The following is a 21,504-nucleotide window of genomic DNA, read 5'->3' as shown; positions in this document are numbered from 1 at the left end:
TTCATCACTTTAAATATATTGTACCACTCTCTTCTGGCTTATAGAGTTTCTGCTGAGAAATCAGCTGTTAACCTTATGGGAGTTCCCTTGTATGTTATTTGTCATTTTTTCCCTTGCTGCTTTTTTTTTTTTTTTTTTTTTGCGGTACGCGGGCCTCTCACTGTTGTGGCCTCTCCCGCTGCAGAGCACAGGCTCCAGACACGCAGGCTCAGCGGCCATGGCGCACGGGCCCAGCCGCTCCGCGGCACGTGGGGTCTTCCCGGACCGGGGCACGAACCCGTGTCCCCTGCATCAGCAGGCGGACTCTCAACCACTGTGCCACCAGGCAAGCCCCCTTTGCTGCTTTTAATAATTTTTCTTTGGCTTTAATTTTTGTCAGTTTGATTACTGTGTGTCTCGGCATGTTTCTCCTTGAGTTTATCCTTCCTGGGACTCTCTGCGCTTCCTGGACTTGGGTGGCTATTTCCTTTCCCATGTTAGGGAAGTTTTTGACTATAATCTCTTCACATATTTTCTCGGGTTCTTTCTCTCATCTCCTTCTGCGACGCCTATAATGCGAATTTTGTTATGTTTAATATTGTCCCATAGGTCTCTTAGGCTGTCTTCATTTCTTTTCATTCTTTTTTCTTTATTCTGCTCCACAGCAGTGAATTCCACCATTCTGTCTTCCAGGTCCCTTATCTGTTCTTCTGCCTCAGTTTTTCTGCTATTGATTCCTTCTAGTGTATTTTTCATTTCAGTTATTGTATTGTACATCTCTGTTTGTTTGTTCTTTAATTCTTCTAGGTCTTTGTTAAACATTTCTTGCATCTTCTCAATCTTTACCTCCATTCTTTATCCAAGGTCCTGGATCATCTTCACTATCATTATTCTGAATTCTTTTTCTGGAAAGTTACCTATCTCCACTTCATTTAGTTGTTTTTCTGGGGTTTTATGTTGTTCCGTCATCTGGTACAAAGTCCTCTGCCTTTTCATTTTGTCTAACTTTCTGTGAATATCCCATTCTCCTTTTCAATGTATATTATAGTGTAGGTAATGCAGTGCATGTTACCTCCTACTCTATTTTTAACCTGTATTTGAAAAAATATGTGCATGGCCCTGGCCCCTATTCTAGTTCTAAATAATACCTAGTTAGGGACTTCCCTGGTGATCCAGTGTTTAAGAATCTGCATTCCAATGCAAGGGACATGGGTTCAGTCCCTGGTTGGGGAACAAAGATCCCACATGCCGCAGGGCAAGTAAGCCCGCACGCTGTAGAACCCATACGCCACAACTAGAGATAGCCCCTGCACCACAACAGAAGGTCCCACGTGTCGCAACTAAGACCCAACGTAGCCATATAAATAATTAATTAATTAATTTAAAAAAATAATAGGGACTTCCCTGGCAGTCCAGTGGTTGAGACTTTGCCTTTCAATGCATGGGGTACGTGTTCCATCCCTGGTCAGGGAGCTGAGATCCCACATGCCTAGTGGCCAAAAAACCAAAACATAAAATAGAAGCCATATTGTAACAAATTCAGTAAAGACTTCAAACATGGTCCACATCAAAAAATAAATAAATAGAGACTTCCCTGGTGGTGCAGTGGTTAAGAATCCGCGTGCCAATGCAGGGGATACGGGTTCGATCCCTGGTCCAGGAAGATCCCACATGCCACGGAGCAACTAAGCCTGTGCACCACAGCTACTGAAGCGAACTGCATGCCGCAACTACTGAGCCCGCATGCTGCAACTACTGAAGCCCAAGTGCTTAGAGCCCATGCTCCGCAACAAGAGAAGCCACCGCAATGAGAAGCCCATGCTCCACAATGAAGAATAGCCCCCGCTTGCTGCGACTAGAGGAAGCCCACACATAGCAACGAAGACCCAACGCAGCCAAAAAGAAAGAAAGAAAGGAAGAAAGGAAGGGAGAGAGGGAGAGAGGAAGGAAGGAAGGAAGGGAGAAAGAAAGAATTAGGTTACGTGCAGAGAATGTCTGCCTCTGTCTCTTTTAACATGCAAAAGTTTTCCAGATAGTAATCTGAAATTGCATTTAACAAACTGACTAATCATAAGAATTGCCTGGGAAATTTTTTAAAAACAGATTTTTAGGTCCCAGCTCCTGGAGATTCTGTGTTTTGAAAAGGCAACTGGGCTGATTCCAAGTATTTGGAACAAATTTGGGTGTCACAGAAATAATGTTCTGTTTGTCATGAAAGTGAGGAGGGGAGAAGGGGAAGGAAAGGAGAATGTGAGAATATAAGAATATGAATGAATGAATTTGGGATGATAACTGGGTCAGGACTTGGTGTGGCTGAACCTCACTGCCTGATGCAAGAGGCATACCAGTTTCTAAAAGTTTTATGGACATGAAGATTAAACACATTTTCATAAAGCGTCAAAGAAAAAAAGTACTGCTCTCTTTGCTTTTTGTATTCAGAGCCTTGATGGCAGATGCATTCATTTTTATTGTAAGCTGTTGGTATTTTCCACACACACTGTGACTTAATATAAACTGAACTTATTTTGAGTTCATATGCTAGCAGGCATAAATATGTTTGAAAGGATATCATGATTTTCTTGTTTGAATGTATAAGAGAAAGAGGACAGATAAATTTGTTGTTCAATATAATGAAGAACTAAAAGGGTTGAACTAAATCCTACTTTAGAAGGTCATTAGATATCAAAGAAGATAGTGGAAGCAGGCTAGATTGGATATATTTCATTTTAGGACTTTACAGACAGGAACTTTTCTGTGAATATGTTACCACCTAACATTCCTAAAGTTTTTGGCTATTTTTCTTTGTAAAAGCGTCACATAGCACTAATAACCTTTACTTTCATACTGTTAGTTTGGGGTTTTGTTTGTTTTGGTTTGGGTTTTGTTTTTTTTATATTATCTTCCCTGTTACTTTTAACCAAACAGGCATTTTCCTGTGTGTCTTTTGGAACTCTGAATTTCACTCAGTGGGTGGGTTAGCAAGAGATTTAAAGTTTCAGTCCTTCCTTGTCTCTGTAAGGAAGGCTACTCTTTGAGAATGAACAGCTTATGATACTTACCTCCATTTCTGAAAGTGTTATCATTAACATATGTTAAATATTAATGTTATGATATCATGAATGGTCTGAAATGTGTCCGGGTCTCATTGAAATTCCACAATTGGTAGAATACTGTCTTAGTTAAAGCACTCTTAAAAACAGTACAATGTGTTCACCCTAGTGCCATTCTTGGCGGTCCATCCCGGGGTACCATTGAGGGGAAATTGTTAGGACAGGAGTTATTCTACGTCTCTAGCAACTAAACTTTAAAAAATATGATCCAATGTTATAACCATGTTCTATTGCATTTCATGTAAAGAATTAAAGTAGTTGAGACCCAAGATGCCCTCAAGTAAAGAAAAGAGTCACTGTCCTCTGTCCTCTTCATCTGTTGCACTTCAGGAACCAGACCCCTGTTTTGCCTATGTCACCTTAGGCATAGCAAAGTAATGCATCAGCAGCCATTGCTGAAGTCGCTCTGATAATTACTGTTGTGTAAATCTTACCTTTATCAACGGACTTCCCTAGACTCAACATCTATCAACTGAAAAAAGATTGAATTTGTCAAGTGTTTCTTTAAAAAAATTAGTGCTTGTTGATTGTGTATTTTCTCTTATGAAAAAATATCTATTAAATTAGAAGAGGGTTTTTTTAGTGTATGTATTATGCCCTTTTGTCCCCTCCACCTCCAAATGCATTATTTGCTTCAAATGTGAAATTGTTTACGATAAACATGTTAACTTATTACATGTGATTATACAGTATGTGGTCCTTGATGTATTTCTATAAAGTAAAGGTCCCAATTTAATTCCAGGATCGTTATTCCACATGACTCTTTTTTTTCTTCTCCTCTAGACTTCTCCAAAGAACGCTGGGACAGTAGGTGGAGTGCAAAGTTGTATTGTGTTGCCTTCCTGCTTTTTTTGTTGCCTTCCTGCTTTTTTTTATTATTCTTGGCCCAGTCTTGGCTGCTCCTTTCTCTGCCACTAAAGCTCACTCACTAAACCCTGCATGTGTGGTCATTATGAGGGACTCATGGCCTTTCATTTCAATCCTGCACATTTATCATGTCAGTTATGTTTCTTGTCAGATCTTTAGAATCAGGATTGTCCCTAAAACAATATTGTAATAAGCAAACTGAAATCTCATCTCTACTTTCAAAAAAGTTTTCCTTTATTTTGAAGCACTGTCTAATACCCCTGCCCCACCCCGCTCCCCAAGCCCCTTCCAATACTCCAAAACTACCTAAGGTCTTTTTTGCAAAGGGAGAAAATAATCTGATAACATATACAAGTAAGGTGTTAATACTTAAATGTTACCCCCCTCCCTGAACTATTTATATCCTGAAAAAGGAGGGCAGGGAGAGGGCAGTGTTTAACAGAGAATAATGACTCACTCACTGATGGTAGAATTCTCTGCTTCAGTGACACAAGAGATAGTGGTGTTAGCTGAGACAGGCCTTCCCCCATGCCAAGAGGATGAGCATAGCAACAGCAATAGCCTACATTGGGGCAAGATCTCATGCACATTGGGAAGATATCCACATTTGTGCGTGTGTGTGCCTTTAAGAGATTTGAGCTGGTTATGATCATCTCATTGAATTTTTGTCCTAAAATGATGTCAGCTCCGTTTGGTTCCTTTTCCTCCTTAGTAATTTATCTGTTATGGATTTTGATGTTTGGTGTCCATGTGATGTCAAGGAGTCTGTCTGCATGATTATTTTATCATTGCTCTGATCCTTTCCAACTACCACAGGAAGATAGGGGAAGGGACATTTCCAAGATTGTGCTGAAATAATAAATTGGCTGTTCTCTTCCCTTTCTCCCTCTCACCATGCAACAGAAGAAGCAGGTCAGCCCACTGCAGACCCAGGCATGGTCATGGACAGTGTGGAAGCAGGAGACACAACACCTCCTACCAAAAGGAAGAGCAAGTTCTCAGGGTTTGGCAAGATCTTCAAGCCCTGGAAATGGCGGAAAAAAAAAAGTGATAAATTCAAAGAGACATCAGAAGGTGAGATGTTAAGATTTAAATATATGTTCTGAGTTAGAGAGTTCCCCATTGGAAGTACCTAACTTTTTCATTCTCTTCCCAAGTTTCTATAACCCCCTGTTTGAAAAGGGAATTGAATCTTTTAATTTAAAAAACAGGTGGTCACTCACTAAGCCATATATGCTATATCCTCATCCCTAGGTTGGTATTTTGACAGGGTTCATGTTTATCAATTGAGTGATGAATGGAGCTCCTGAACTACAGCAGATATAAGATGCTTCTTTTTTTCTATTCTGGCCACTTCCTCCCAGAAGAAGTTCATCCATAAGTATCTTACTATTGCAATTTCCATTAAAAAAGGAGGGACTTCTCTGGCGGTCCAGTGGGTTAGGACTCCTCGCCCTCATTGCCAAGGGCCCGGGTGGTGGGCCAAAAATTTAAAAAAAGGAAAAGCTAAACTTATGAAAGGATAGTTCTTTTTGGAAATGATATTTTCCCAATAGCACAGGTTGTGAATGAAATTAAGTTTTTAAATTCAAAGTTAGTTTTTGTATTCTTTTCTTTCCTAAGAATAGAAAATTGAATCACTTTATTCTTTTACCTAAGGAGGTGAATTTTATCTGCCACATTTCTGAGTGTTGTTTTCCAATTTAATGTTAGTTTTAGAGCGAAAAATATCTATGCGAAAACCGAGAGAAGAGCTGGTTAAAAGAGGGGTTCTGTTGGAAGACCTTGAGCAGGGTGAGTTTGCAAATAGCATATGCCTGCCTCTGTACACTTGGCCTTTGGTTCTGACTAAGTATTTGAATTTTCTTTCTTTATTATTGCTGTTGTTGAGAGGGAAAGGGGCTTTAAAAAACTGTTCATGCACCTGGAATATATATTTTTATAACTTCTGTTAGAAAAGAAAAAGGCAATGCGGTAGAAAAGTCTGCAAAAGCACTGAACAGACAGTTCACTGGAGAGTACATACAAATGCCCAATAAACAGAAAGGTGGGTTTTTTACTTCATTAGTAATTAAGGGATACAAATTAAAACCAAAATAAAATAGCTCTACGTATAAACTAGAAAACCTAAAATTAATCAGATGACCAAGAACAAGAGTTGATGAGAGTATGAAATAAGTGGAGTTCACATACACCTATTGGTGGAAGTGTTAAAGTGGAAGAATCACCTTAAAAAAAAGTTTAGCATAATCTATGAAAGCTGGAGATATGTAAACCTATGTGCAGTCTTTGGTATATACCCAACAAAAATATGTATACATGTGTATCAGGAGATATGTATAAATATGCTCATAGCAGCAATATTTATTAACAGTAGAGCAAAATTGGAAACAACCCAAATGTCCATCAATAGTAAAATATATACATAATTTGTGACACATTGATAAAATGAAATATTATACAGCAGTGCAAACAAACTACACCTACATGGTTTAATATGAATGTCATAAGTAATACTGAGCAATTGAAATCAGTCATGAAAGAATATATATTGTATCATTTCTGTAAGTGTGAAGAAAAAACAGCGTTTGGAAAAAAAAGAAAATGAGTTTAATGAACTGTGTTAAGGAGAAAACTGGCCACCTCACAAAGAAAGGCCTAATGGCAGCAATGACTCTTACAAGATAGGAAATAATTAAAAGTTAAACGTGAGTTGAGCTTGAGCTGAGGAATAAAAAGTTCTTCTTGCCCTTTTACTAATTTTTGCTTACAAATTCACTCCAAACATGCTTTTAAAAGATACTTTCAGGGCTTCCCTGGTGGCGCAGTGGTTGAGAGTCCGCCTGCCGATGTAGGGGACACGGGTTCATGCCCCAGGTCTGGGAAGATCCCACATGCCGCGGAGCGGCTAAGCCCGTGAGCCATAGCCGCTGAGCCTGCGCATCCGGAGCCTGGGCTCCGCAACGGGAGAGGCCACAACAGTGAGAGGCCCGCCTACCGAAAAACAAAACAAAACAAAAACAAACAAAAAAAACCCCACAGGATAAAAGATACTTTCTCCCAGTAAATGATCTAAAAAAGTGATTGTTTAGAAAAGTGGGTTGATTCTCCTGATTATCAAAAGAAAATGGAAACTAACTTTTTGGACTAAAGCTCAGGGGGTTTTAGTGAATGAACTGTTGAAATAAATGCCTTCAAAACAGAAAAAAAAAGAAAAAGGAAAAACTGTTTGGAGATGCATGCTTATGTGGTTAAACTATAATAACATAAAGCAAGGATTATCATAAGAGTTAGGAGAGTGATTGATTGCTTTGTGGGGGAAGGAAAGGGATGTTACTAGGGAGAGAGAGAGGCTTCAGAGCTCTGAAAACGTTGTATTTCCTCATGTCCATGATGATCACACAAGTGTTTTCCTTGTAATATGTCTTTGAAATTTACATTTCTATTTTGTACATTTTTCTCTACTGGTATTAAACTTGACAATGAAAAATACTAAATAATGATAAGGTATTTCTATGGAATTCAGTGGCATACCATCTATATTTGATTTATTTTAAGAAGGCATTTTTAATATAATTTTTAAAGATTACTTTCCATTTACAGTTATTACAAAATATTGGCTATATTCCCCGTGTTGTACAATACATCCTTGAGCCTGTCTTATACTCAGTAGTTTGTACCTCCCAGTCCCCCACCCCTTTTTTGCATATAAATGGGCATATATTTTTTGTGGGAATGAAAATATCTAATGAAGAAAAAAATATTAAAACATAAATGAGAATAATTGATTTTTTTGTTTAAGGAATCTCAGCTTAGGGGGTAAACATAAGGGGTAAACCCCTTCCAATAATTGCTGCCTAATTTTCTGTATTAAAGTCCATTTTCTTGCTGAGGAATAAAAAAAGCTTCCTTCACCCTTCCTTCCAAGTACCTACCTTATCTGGCTGCAGTCTTTAACTCTGGAATTGCAGTTCAGTGGTTGGTGAAGGATCCTTAGGACAACCATTCTCTGTCTCTTTGTACATCCTCAGCTTTGTGCTAGCTGCAGTACTGTGTCATTTCCTTTTTTTTTTTTTTTCTGAAATGCCAAATTTGTCTCCAGGCCCATATTACTGCCCTAATCTTTCTTGTTTGTCTGTCATAAAGATCATGTTTTGGTATTTCAACACTCACTGCTGGTTTAATAATGTCAGGACTTTCTCTAATGTGTGACTTTTATGAAGCAGCTTATCAGAAGAGTAAGGCTGTAGTACATTGGTTGCATTTCATTTCTCTTCATTAGAGTTGTTTAGCGTGAGACAAAATATGAAAGCCAAGTTTTAAAAATATATCCTTTGGTTGGTGGAAGAAAGGAACCAAACCAATGAAATACTATACTCTTTAGGTTTTGAACCATTTGAATGTATTACTTATTTGCAAAATTTAATTAAATTATGTACTTATTATCTCAACTATATAAAAGCTTAAGTAGAAAAAACAAGCTTGAAGGAAAAATACTAAAATATTATTAGCATTGATTATTTCTGGATGTTGGAATGGGAATGTAGGGGATTTTTTTCTTTCTATTTTTCTAAATTTTCTAAATTTTCATGAGTCTATTTGCTTTTTACAGTAGGACACAAAAACTTCTAGGTATTTAGGTGGGTAACCACAGTTATAATGCCTCTGTTGCAACGCCTTTGGCCATTGTTTTTTGATAATAGCTATTCCTCACTCCATGCGCTCTCCTACCTCTTACCTTTCTTGCTCACTCACCAAACCCCATACATTACTTCTTTCTTGTTTTTCACCTTCATTCAGTCTTTTTTTTTTTTTTTTTTTTTTTTTCTTTTTGCGGTATGCGGGCCTCTCACTGTTGTGGCCTCTCCCATTGCGGAGCACAGGCTCCGGATGCGCAGGCCCAGCGGCCATGGCTCACGGGCCCAGCCGCTCCGCGGCATATGGGATCCTCCCAGACCGGGGCACGAACCCGTATCCCCTGCATCGGCAGGCGGACTCTCAACCACTGCGCCACCAGGGAGGCCCCCATTCAGTCTTTTTTGCCATATGCTTCCTATTGGCTCTTGATCCAAGTTGTTATCAGCTTAGAAGCAAGCTCAGAGGTCTAATTGCTAAGTGAATTGTAGCCATTGGACAAGATGTCCCTCTGCCAACCAGAGAACTGACCTAAACTGTACTCTGTAAGAAGAAACTAAGAGCACTTCCCTGGCGGTACAGTGGTTGAGAATCCACCTGCCAATGCAGGGGACATGGGTTCGATCCCTGGCCCGGAAAGATCCCATATGCTGCGGAGCATCTAAGCCCTTGAGCCACAGCTACTGAGCCTGCACTCTAGAGCCCGCAGGCCAAGAGTACTGAGCCTGCGTGCCACAACTACTGAAGCCCGCGTGCCTAGAGCCCATGCTCCACAACAAGAGAAGCCACCGCAATGAGAAGCCCGCGTGCCACAACGAAGAGTAGCCCCCACTAGCCGCAACTAGAGAAAGCCTGCATGCAGCAACGAAGACCCAACACAGCCAAAAATAAATAAATAAATTTTTTTAAAAAAAGAAGAAACTAAGAGATGGGCCTCACAGCCTGGCTTACATATCTCCAGTTTAGGCTAAAAGCAGTATTGGAACCTTGCAGTTCTTTTCATACTCAGAGATGGCTTTTGGCTTGATTATGGTTCTGACTTGACTATATTATAAAATATGTAATGGATTTTCTGAGCTGGGGGTTGAGAGGCACTCATAGATGTTGAGGCCAGATTCTAATTCTATTCTGTTAGCATTTAGCACAAACCCTTTGCATTAAACATAAGAAGTTTGGGACTTCCCTGGTGGCACAATGGTTAAGAATCCACCTGCCAATGCAGGGGACACGGGTTCGTGCCCCGGTCTGGGAAGATCCCACATGCCGCGGAGCGGCTGGGCCCATAAGCCATGGCCACTGAGCCTGCACATCCGGAGCCTGTGCTCCACAATGGGAGAGGCCACAACAGTGAGAGGCCCACATACCGCAAAAAAAAGAAAAGAAAGTAGGGGCTTTGGGCTTCCCTAGTGGCACAGTGGTTAAGAATCTGCCTGTCAATGCAGGGGACATGGGTTCGAGCACTGGTCTGGGAAGATTTCACATGCCACTGAGCAACTAAGCCCATGCGCCACAACTACTGAGCCTGCGCTCTAGAGCCTGCGAGCCACAACTACTGAAGCCCACCTGCCTAGAGCCCGTGCTTCACAGCAGGAGAAGCCACTGCAATGAGAAGCCTGAACACTGCAACAAAAGAGTATCCCCCGCTCGCTGCAACTAGAGAAAGCCCGCGCGCAGCAACGAAGACCCAATGCTGCCAAAAATAAATAAATAAAATAAATTTTTTTTAAAAAAGAAAGAAAGTAGGGGCTTTGAAATGATTCATTGCTTTACGTTCTAGAAAGTCCTGTTTTTGTTAAAGGTGTGCTATATTAACATAAGCAGTAACTTACAACATTTGCATAGCTGTTGTCATCTTGCCCTTTCCTCTGTTTTAAAATTTAAAAAATAGTTGTCAGAATACTTTCACTTTAGAAGTACATTTTTCATTCAGTGCTCATTTGCCTTAGACTTCTACTACTTTTAGCCCAAGCTCCACCTCTTTCTGAGACTGTATGAAGAATGATACTGGCTAATCTCTTAGTAGGAAGTGGTGGGTTGGGGTGAGGGAGTCTGGTCTATGAGAACTCGAGGGACTAACTCAAGAGACACTAAAATAAAGAGCGTCTCCCTATGGAAAACAAAGAGAGTAACTAGAGAGCAAATAGTTCCAGTTCCCATGACACTAGAGGGTGAGACAGTTTTCAGTCTCTAACCTCAGTGTTTCAGTTCTCTCCTCCAAAGGAAACCTCAGCAGTAACTGGGAACACTTGTCTAATTCCTCCATAAAAGGATCTTGCCTACAAGTTTAATAGCGATGAGTGTTCATCCCAAAGCCTGCAGCCTAGTGATCATTCCTGCAGTTTAGCTTATAGGAATTCATCATGTGTACCGTGTTTTACCTTTGATGTGTCTTATCAGTTCTCCCCCTTGCTGTCCACTCCTAATGCCCTCAGGCACCCTCTGCTATTTCTCACCTACATTCTGCTTATTATTAGTTTTCCTATTCCAATCACTGCCTAATCCATCCTTCTCACAGCTCTCATTATTAACTTTCTAAAAGACAGAGCAGATCATATCTCTCTCCTACTTTAATTCTTTGGCTTCCTGTTTCCTATAGGATTCAGTCCAGGCTCTTTTACATGGTGCTTGGCACCCTTCATAGCCTGGCTCTTGCTTGCCTTTCCATTCCTATTAACTTTTTCTTATGTGCATCTGTTCTCCTGCCAGGACAAACTAATTGTCAGTTCCCAAACATGTCGAATAATTTCACACCTTCATACATGCTATTTCTTCTTCCTACATGGTCTTTGCTCATCTTGTCATCGAGTGGCAGGCTCCTACTCCTCCTTTAAGACTCAGTTTAGCTACCACTTTCTGTGAAGCTTTTCTAAGTCCATTCCCACCCCCAAGAAAATTGTTTCTTCATTTGTACCATAGTATTTCACTCATAATAGCTCTTAACATTTAGCATTGTAATTATTTGTGTGAAATAAATGTCTTATTCATGTAGCAAGGCACCCGGCACATAATAGACAATCAAATGTTTGTTGGAAAAAGAATTACTTATTTTCATTACTACTATAAAATCTAAATAATAAGCTAAAACAGGAAGAGGGTTGGATAAAGGGGATAAGAAAGGTTAGAAATTGCCAACTCTTCTCCCTGCCTGACCACACCAGTCCATCAGTTTGCTCTTTCTTTTGGACCTTGCAGGTGGTGAGGATCCAGGGAAGTTGAGCCATGCCACGTTAAAGAATGGCCATACCACCCCCATAGGGAGTGCCAGATCTTCTAGTCCAGTCCAAGTAGAGGAAGAACCAAGAAGAATAGCAAGTCTTAAGAAGCCTATTCCAGAAGAGGACCCAAAGAAGCGACTAGGTAATTAACTCTGAATTTTTTAGTTTAAGAGCCATGGATCAGTCATTCTCATTTACTTCAGGGGTTTACAAGAGCCAGGGGAGAAATAAAATCCAGAGGGACTTCTATTCTCCTCTAGCAGTTCCTCACCTAGTTGCCACTTTAAGTAGAATTTCTCCCCTCATTCTTGTATTCACAAAATACCTAAGTGTGTGATATTCAAGGACGGAAGAGGATGTTAAATATCAGATAACTGTAGGACTTTTTCAAGCTACACATTCCTCCTCCTCCACCCAAGGGACTCTGTGTCCAGTTTCCTGGCTCTTGTATGAAGAATCACTACCATAACAAGCCTCTCTTATGATTGAGAAAGTGTCATGTACCTTAAGTATGTTGAGGTTGGGAAACTTTGTCCATAAACCAATCTATACATTAAATAATGGATGGAGTTGACCATAAGCTATGGGTGTGTTAGCTTTTTCAGTCTGTCTTGTAACTCTTTCCTTTTAAATCACATCTGTTATTACACAGGCTCAACTGGAAGCCAGCCTAATTCTGAAGCAGAGTCCATTCCTGAGAATGTACCCAAACAGCCTTTACTTCCCCCTAAAAGACACTTATCCTCTTCTCACGAAGCAAATGAAGGGCAAGCAAAGGATGCCACTTCCTCTGGCAGCACGGCAAGACCACTCTCCTCCACGCCCACCACTGCCATCACCACAGCACCTGCTGCCACCACGGCTGCCACGAACCCAGCAAAAACTGTTAATTCCTCTGTCCCCCCTTCCCAAGCACCCAGGACTCTGCCTGCTTCTCCTGCCAGCACTAACACTACTGCTACCCCGAGCCTCACTCATATAGTCCCTGCCAAGCAGCCCCCTATCCCTCCCCCTAAACCAGCTCACAGAAATAGCAACCCTGTCATTGGTAAGTAAGTCTTTAGATTTCCATTGTTTGGGGTTTGGTTTGGTTTTAGACAGTTGTTTTATTGGATAACTGGTACAATATTGATTTGGTCTGTGAGAGAGTTCTCCATAGCTTGTCCCTGTGAATGCCCTCAATATAGAAGAAAGCCTTGAAAATGAGGCAGATGGCTATAAATGGAAACAGAGTGGGGTCAAATATCACTAAAATTAGGCTCAAGTTTTGGGGGATTAATATTTATTTTACTAAAACAATGTTTCTGAGCTACTGTTTGTAGCTGGGGGACTGTACATGTGAAGACCACAATGGGTTTGACCTGCTTGGAGAAAAGGGTTTTTTCTTTAACCTACTTTAAACTGCCAGTGCCTTCCTTCAACATAAATCCAGTACATAAAAAGGTGATTGTATAGGTGCCAGTGTAACTTGTGATTCAGTGTCTGGCATAGTACATTCATGGGAAACTGCAAAGATACTTAAATTATCCTGATAAAATCATGTTTTGTCTCAGGAGAGTTAAGAATGCTACTCTTAATAAAATAAGTGGTGGAAGAATGAAAGCAGGGAAGATAACCAGTAACTTTTTATTGGTTTAGTAAATTTTTTATATTTACCTGAATATATTATATTATATTTAGGTCAGTTTTCCTTATATAAATTTAGAGGAATTTTTAAGAAAGGGAGGAGAGGAAAAATGGTAGTTTTTCAAGAAAAATGATATTAGGCTTAGTACTGCTTAAAGTTTTTGTTAATGATTGGAGAAACAAAAAGTGTGCTCATCAAATGGCTAATTAACCAAATTGTATGGAGTGACTAGAACCTTGAAAAACAGGCTTAGAATTCATTGTGACTGTAGCAGGTTGGAGGAGCTTGATAAAAACAGGATGAAGGTTATTATTATTATCACTACCTTGGATGGATAGTGCTGTGTTGACTTATCTCTGAGGACTGAGGAGCTTTCATATGCTTATTTTCAAAACCTCCTTGTGGAGTTTTTTTTGTTTTTTTTTTTTAATATTTATTTATCAAAAAACCCATACATTTTTAGTATAGACATTGTGCAAGATTAAAACATATTCAACTATCAAGATCCACATTCAGGTCTTCCCTGATGGCACAGTGGTTGATAGTCTGCCTGCCGATGCAGGGGACGCTGGTTCGTGCCCTGCCTGGGAGGGTCCCATGTGCCACGGAGGGGCTGGGCCCATGAGCCATGGTCATGGGGCCTGCGTGTCTGGAGCCTGTGCTCCACAGTGGGGGAGGCCATGGCAGTGAGAGGCCCGCGTAAGTTCTAGAGGCTGGAAGTCTGGGGTCAAGGTGCCAGCGTGGTTGGGCTCTGGTGAGAGCTCTCTTCTTGGCTTGCAGATGGTTGCTTTCTTTTTCTGTCCTCACATAGCAGAGAAAGAGGAAGAGGAAGAAGTGTAAGAGAAAAAGAGAGAGAGAGAGAGGGAGACGTTGTGGAGTTTTATCTATTTTATCTATTATATAGTTAGGGCAATAAGAATGTGAAGAAGTTGTGATTGACTCAGGTTGCAATTAGTGAAAGACAGAAACCAAACACAGCCTTTTCAACTCTGGAGTACACACCTCTGTCCTGTATACTTGTGTTCTCAACCTGTTGTCTAGACAGGGGTTCTCATCATGGTCACCTGGAGGGCTTGTTAAAACACAGAGTGCTGGGCTCTGCCCTTAGAGTTTCTAATTCAGTAAGTCTGGGGTAGTGCCTGAGAATTTGCATTTCTGATGAGTTCCCAGATGAATCTGATGCTCCATATATGGGGACCACACATCGAGAACCACAGTTCTAAACCAGTAGTACTCCACCCTTTTCAGGGTAAGAGAATATTAAAAAATGATAATGTGGGCTTCCCTGGTGGCGCAGTGGTTGAGAGTCCGCCTGCCAATGCAGGGGACACGGGTTCGTGCCCCGGTCTGGGAAGATCCTACATGCCTCGGAGCGGCTGGGCCCATGAGCCATGGCCGCTGAGCCTGCGCATCCGGAGCCTGTGCTCCACAACGGGAGAGGCCACAACAGTGAGAGGCCCGTGTACCGCAAAAAAAAAAAAAAAAAAAATGATAATATGTGTACTGTATCCTGGGCTAAACTGCGGAGGCCACTCTTGGCCTCAGATGAATAGCCCAAAGCAATAGGCCCTGTGACTGAGGGACCAACATCAGTCCACAAGTGGTCCTCGGCAGAAACAGAAAAATAGGATAGTTCACAGAGTTTTTGTTAAGGTTAAGTAGACTTGATTTAAAGAACTATCCTTTAGGGAGTTACCTGCTGGCCTAGTAGTTAGGATTCTGAGCTTTCAGTGCCGTGGCCTGGGTTTAATCCCTGGTCGAGGAACTGAGATCCCACAAGCTGCACGACACAGCCCAAAAAAAAAAAAAAAAAAAAAAAGGACTATCCTTTATTCTGAAATTATGGACCTTCCTAATTCTTTGGTGTTAAAAGACCATTTCTTCCATGAAGCGGTTATGTTCATAAGTGGTTTACTGAATATCAAGCCTTAGTTGAGGGAATTCACTGGCAGTCCAGTGGTTAGGGTGCCATGTTTCCACTGCTGGGAACCTGGGTTCAATCCCTGGCTGGGAACTAACATCCCACAAGCCACGCAGCATGGCCAAAAAAAAAAAAGAAGCCTTAGTTGAAAACAATAAAAATTGACAACCTGAGATTGGTTGAGAATCTTTTTAATAGTACTGGTCCATGAAACCCAAACATTTGGAAACCAATGTTTAGACATTGCTATGTCTACTAATGGGCATAATAGTATTAGGACAAATTAGTAGTGTTGGGACTAAGGAAGGACCACCATAAATAACTGAACAGATGAAGGGAATTTGTGACCCCTCCAACGAACATTTTGGCATCTTTCCCACGGAACTACAGTCAAATGCCATTGGGTATTTGTACCAGAGGGTATGTGTACCAGAAGTCATTTCCTTTACTTTTCAGGTATATGTTTTCCTTAAATTACCAAAGGTAATTTACTTTACCATTCAAATGATAAAATACTCAAATTTGGTATTGTCAGGGGTGGGTTTTGTTGTAGATGGAATAGCTAACCACTATTTTTAGACAGACAGCAAAAATCCAGTCTACCAAAAAATACCTTTTATTGATCCTGAAATTCACATTTTTTGAATCCTTTTTTATATGTGTATGCAGTATTTTTCTAGAAGGACCTTTTAAAATTTTACTTATGAAGAGTGACATTAAAGCATTATCAGATTATAGCTAGACCTTTACTTTGAATGCTGCCAATGGAATGGCATTTAGTGCAGTTAAATTTTTAATTCAGGGAAACTTGAAGTGTTGCTCTCTGGGTAAGACATATAAAACCTTTGAAAACAAGTGAGGGGTTTGGGTAGAGGGTTAGAGGTTGGTAACCGAGAGAACTACTATTTAATTATTTTGCAAGGTTGACCTTTTGTGATGTGTTGATCCACATCTTAAAAGCCATTTGGAGCTCTCCAAAGGGACTTTGTGGAATCAACACCTGAGCCGTTGTGGGCTTTGGGGGATCACATAGGGATATATACTGTCATGATCCAGGGTAGGGGCCTCTCATCTAGTAAACATGTATTGAGGACCCACTATGTGCCAGGCACTGTGCAGCACCCTGTGAATATACTGATAGAGACAAGGGGTGCCCTGTTGTCAAGGAGCCCATAGCATAGTGAAGAGTGGAGATGGCGGATTGGACATAAAGGACAAGAAGAGGTGTGGACACTAATAAAAAACAAAGTCAGTGGGATCCAGACGATGGAGCCTCATAATGAGTCCCGGGAACTAGCTGAGTCCTTACCAGTTTGTAGTATGATCTTGGGCAAGTCACGTAACTTCTGTGGCCTCAGTTTTTGTTTTTGCTTCTGTAAAATGGTAAAGATGATCTCTTGTATAAGAAGAATATGAAGTCGAGGATAGAAAAGCACCTTGCTTTCTTCAAAGGCCTCTGCTATAAAAATCCAATATATCATTGATAGTTTAATAATAAAGTGCTGAGATATCTAGATATCATTATTCATCAGTATATGGTAACAATGCCTGATAGTGTTTGTTTTTTTGTTTCAGTCTGCATGTTTAAATTTTTTAATGGAGTGCTGTTAGACAAAAGAACTTATTAGTCACATTTTTTTTTCATATTAACTTTATCTACACCAAGATCAAGTCATAAAAAGTTGTCATGTCTATTATCATAGTAAAGAAGTAAGAAGTTTCTCATCAGAGTGTGAAGGTAGTGGTCTTCCTACACCTCTGTACATTTATTAGGGTTTCTAGATATTTAAATATTAATTTTGTTTCAGGATGAGATAGCTAGGGAATGGCAAAGCCATGAAATGGTATAATTTGCCCGAAAGATTAAGACTGAGCTCAGCTCTAATTCTAGGCCCTGGGCTGGCCCCTCAAAGCACTGTAAAGCCATCTTAAATTGAGGTGTTGCTTTCTCTTTTCCAGCTGAACTATCCCAAGCAATAAACAGTGGTACGTTGTTATTAAAGCCGTCCCCACCTTTACCACCTAAGAGAGGCGTTCCATCAACCTTGGTGTCCACCTCAGAGTCTGCTGCTGCCACTGCCACTACCACAAAAGCACCAAGTGATCAGAAAGAGAAGAGCACGTGCTCTGTGGGCTCCGAACCCCTGCTGATGATCCCCCCTACCGCCCCATCCCCCCCACTGCCTACTCATATACCTCCAGAACCCCCTCGGTCCCCTCCATTCCCTGCTAAGACTTTTCAAGTTGTGCCAGAAATTGAGCTCCCACCTTCCTTAGACCTACCCCAGGAGGTTCCCCAGCAGGAAAGTCAGAAAAGGGAAGTACCCAAGAGGATGTTGGACCACAGCTCTGGGGAGCCCCATATACCCTCTAGGCTGCCCCCAGTCCCACTGCATATCCGAATCCAGCAGGCCCTGACCAGCCCACTCCCCATGGCTCCCCCCTTGGAAGGCTCTCACAGAGCTCACTCATTGCTCTTCGAGAACAGTGACAGCTTTTCTGAGGACAGCAGTACCCTGGGTCGGACCAGGTCACTTCCCATCACTATTGAAATGCTGAAAGTGTGAGTAACTTTAAAGCTTGCTTCTTGTCCCCTCTTTACTCTAGCTAGCCCTTCTTGGAAAAAATGACTTATAGAGAGAAAATGTGAATAAATTTAAATTAAGAAGAACTCAACAAATAGGACATGTTCTTGAATTTGAACTTTTACTCTCCTGATTTCTATAACATTGTTCCCATGGCAGAAATTTCCATGATGATACAAAAATTACAAACTTCTGTACTTGAAAATTAAAATCACTATGTATTTTTATATGATATACGGGAAGCAGTGTAACATGGTGCTTAAGAACATTGACCCTGGAGTAAGATAGCTCTGGGTTCAAATCCCAGCTCTGCCTCTTATTTACTAGCGTGCAGTAGTGTATGTTACTTAATCTTCCTGCTCTTCAGTTGTCTAACCTGTAAACAGAAATAATACCTACCACATAGGCTTGTGAGAATGAAATTAGACAAATCTGAAGGCTCTAGTGCCTGGCACAGAACCTGGTAGAGAGGGACAGAGAGAAGCCTAGAGAAAAAGAAGGGAGCTCTGAAAGATAGCTCAGTATTCCAGCCCCACAGACTGAAACTGCTCATCTTTTCTCTCCCTCATCTGTTCCCAAACACTCAATCTGTTCACAGTAGCATTGGTACTTATACCTATTTTGTCTGTCTTTTTAAAATTCAGACAAATTGTGACTGAAGATTAACACTTATTGGCAAGTTGGAAATTTGTCTTACTAATAACTAAAAGAATTGTTATAGAGTTGTTGCAGTATCCTACTTTTTGGTTTTTTTGCCATAATCTTTTGTACTTCCTGGTATTATTTATTTTGCATCCTGGAAAGAGACAGTTTAGGAATTTGAAGTAGACTAAGTCATAGTTTTATGCCTCCAGAGTGTAAAGCAAAGAAGTTAGTTTTCATCCTTACTTCTCTTTGCATCCTTGGTTTAGGAAATGGGTTAAATGTTTTTATTGAGTATCTTCCATGAGCCAAGTACTGTGTTAGATGCTGTGTAATCTTCTCATTCAATCAGACCAAAGCAAACTTGCATCTTATATATTGATCATCAGGGCCCTATGTGCAAGACACTAGTGCATTCTAGAATTTGTCTATTTCATTCTCACATCAAGCCAACAAGGTAGGTATCATTCACATTTACAGAAAAATTAAATAACTTACAAGCTAGTAAATAAGTTGTAGATCTGGGATTTGAACCCAGAGCCCTTTAGATTAATAGCTGCTAAAAAGTTTCTTAGCAAGAATGTAAAAATTAAGGGAAATAACTATAAATTATTTCATTCATGGACTTTTTCATGGTTATTCAGTAGTTTGCCTTGCAAATCAGTTATTCTTTATGTCTCTGAAAGGAAAATGTAAAATGTAATTATGTTAATTTGTTAGTCCAGACGATGAAGAAGAGGAGGAGCAGAACCACATATTTTCGTTCGATGCGGATGTAGCATCTACCTCAGTCATTCCTAAACTACCGCAGTGTCTGCAGGAGGAAGAAGAAGGGAAAGAGAGTGACTCTGATTCAGAAGGTCCTATTCAATACCGAGATGAAGAGGATGAAGATGAAAGCCATCATAGTAAGAAAGGGAGGGAAAGAGAAGGAGAAAGTTCTCTTACAGATAAAGCTGTGTGCTGGTCTTAGCAAGTGTAAGATGCATGGAAGCAGGCACCCTCTCCCATCGAGTCATCTGGCTGACTGCTCTTGGAAGGCTCTGTGAAAGACTCTTGTCCCTGCTGTTCCCGTTGTTATAACAAGCCAGTGACAGGGAGCCCAGTAGGTTGAGTCAATCAGTTTTTTATGTGTTTGATTTTGATTTAAAAATTATTTACCTTGATGGTATTAAAGAATGTGGAGTAAAGGAAAGTTGGTATTTGGGCTTTGTGGAAAAGACAAAGGTGATGCTCTCCTTCAGCCTAGTGAGCTTCCTGTGTTCATGGGGCAAAGAAAAAAAAACATGTTCATGTACACACATCTGCGAATAATAGAAATCTGATTCCTAAAAGTGGAAAGCAGCTTTAAGAATAGGAACCTTATGAGGTGTGTTAGTGCAAATGCCTCTGTGTTGTAATTCAGAGGCTGTCCCCTGCTTAGACCATCCCTCCTCTAGCAACTCTTACTAAGAAGAAAAATGTAGACAGAACTGGTAGAAGGGAAAAGATATTTTTAGCCCATCTGAGGCCATCTGCTAAAAAGATTTTTAGATATCCTCAGCTTTACCCCCACCTCTCTGTTAGGTGGATCATCAGAGGCCAGCTAGGAAGATGGGATTATGATATTGTTTATTCAGACTCTTGCCTAGCTCCAGGTGAGGTTGAGCTTTAAGCTTCTACATGTTTTTCTTTCCCTTGTCCAAAGGTGCTCTGGCCAACAAAGTGAAGAGGAAAGACACACTGGCAATGAAGTTGAACCACAGACCCAGTGAACCTGAAATGAACATGAATTCTTGGCCTCGAAAAAGCAAAGAGGAGTGGAATGAAATACGGCACCAGATTGGGAACACGCTGATCCGGTAGGCCTTTTCTTAGAATAGATTGATTTGATTTGATTATGCCAGTATATGTCTTAGAGACGTACTTTGTGGTGGAGCATGCAGGTATCTTTTTTTTTTTTTTTTTTAATTTTAGAAATAGCATAATTTTTAAAAACACACATTGTACACAGATGGGTATCTTCTGAGAGTTTGGAAATTAAGGAACTAGGTGGCTCTCAGAGCTTTAAACCATGAGATAGATCTCACAGCTTTACACCATAAGATAAACGTAAGTATGGCTTTTTTCAAAGTTTCTAAGGATTTAAGTGGCTCCCAGGACAGCAAGCCTCTTCTGGCTTGCTCAACCATGAGGTGCCAGCCCAGTTAAAAATCACACACATAGGGCCTCCCTGGTGGCGCAGTGGTTGAGAGTCCGCCTGCCGATGCAGGGGATACGGGTTCGTGCCCCGGTCTGGGAGGATCCCATATGCCACGGAGCGGCTGGGCCCGTGAGCCATGGCCGCTGAGCCTGCGCATCCGGAGCCTGTGCTCCGCAACGGGAGAGGCCACAACAGTGAGAGGCCCGCGTACCGCAAAAAAAAAAAAAAAAAAAAAAAAAAAAAAAAAAAAAAAAAAATCACACACATAATTTCCATTGTATCTGTTTCACATGTTCCATGCAACTGCCTCCTCTCAACGTGTTAGTATATTTTTCAAGTTAGCTGGAACCAAAAGCATAGAGAGACTGAACGCAGGCCAGCTTCCTGCATATGTACTACACGTAGAGTCCAGGTATACAGACACGTGTTTGCCCACCTCAGATGTTCCTCTCGGAAAGTGGAACTCCTGGCCTATTCCTTAAAAACAATTAAATAAGGATGCCTGTTAATTAAAATATATTCTCCTCTCCTACCTCAGACACCTGGCTTTGCTGATGGCAGTCTTAATGCAGAACTGTGGCCCTCTGAGTGTCAGCAAGAGACCATCAAGATTAGGAATTAGTTAAGAATGGGGATTTTTTTTCTTTTAGTTTTATTGAGATATATTTGACATACGGCACTGTATAAGTTTAAGGTATAGAGCATAATGATTTGACTTGCATACATCATGAAATGATGACC

At 40.8% G+C, this 21,504-nt stretch overlaps 1 protein-coding gene across 16 annotated transcripts in view; it reads left to right on the top strand.

Annotated features, from left to right (window-relative positions):
* The window catches only part of PHACTR4 (phosphatase and actin regulator 4), a 109,389-nt gene that overhangs the window by 73,809 nt on the left and 14,076 nt on the right, over nt 1–21,504 (top strand). For 7 of the 16 annotated variants that reach the window (XM_081223718.1, XM_081223727.1, XM_081223726.1 and 4 more), the window contains 8 exons: nt 3,873–3,900; nt 4,860–5,030; nt 5,670–5,750; nt 11,784–11,948; nt 12,459–12,854; nt 17,314–17,917; nt 19,302–19,489; nt 20,269–20,422. In XM_081223718.1, coding sequence (XP_081079844.1) covers nt 3,873–3,900; nt 4,860–5,030; nt 5,670–5,750; nt 11,784–11,948; nt 12,459–12,854; nt 17,314–17,917; nt 19,302–19,489; nt 20,269–20,422 — 1,787 coding nt within the window. The remainder of the gene's footprint in view (nt 1–3,872; nt 3,901–4,859; nt 5,031–5,669; nt 5,751–11,783; nt 11,949–12,458; nt 12,855–17,313; nt 17,918–19,301; nt 19,490–20,268; nt 20,423–21,504) is intronic. The other 9 variants (XM_081223732.1, XM_081223719.1, XM_081223733.1 and 6 more) reach the window with 2 other exon arrangements.

Source organism: Mesoplodon bidens (genome assembly GCF_964165515.1).
Source record: "Mesoplodon bidens genome assembly, chromosome: 2".
Classification (NCBI taxonomy): Eukaryota; Metazoa; Chordata; class Mammalia; order Artiodactyla; family Ziphiidae; genus Mesoplodon; species Mesoplodon bidens.
This window is presented reverse-complemented; position numbering and strand designations above follow the sequence as displayed.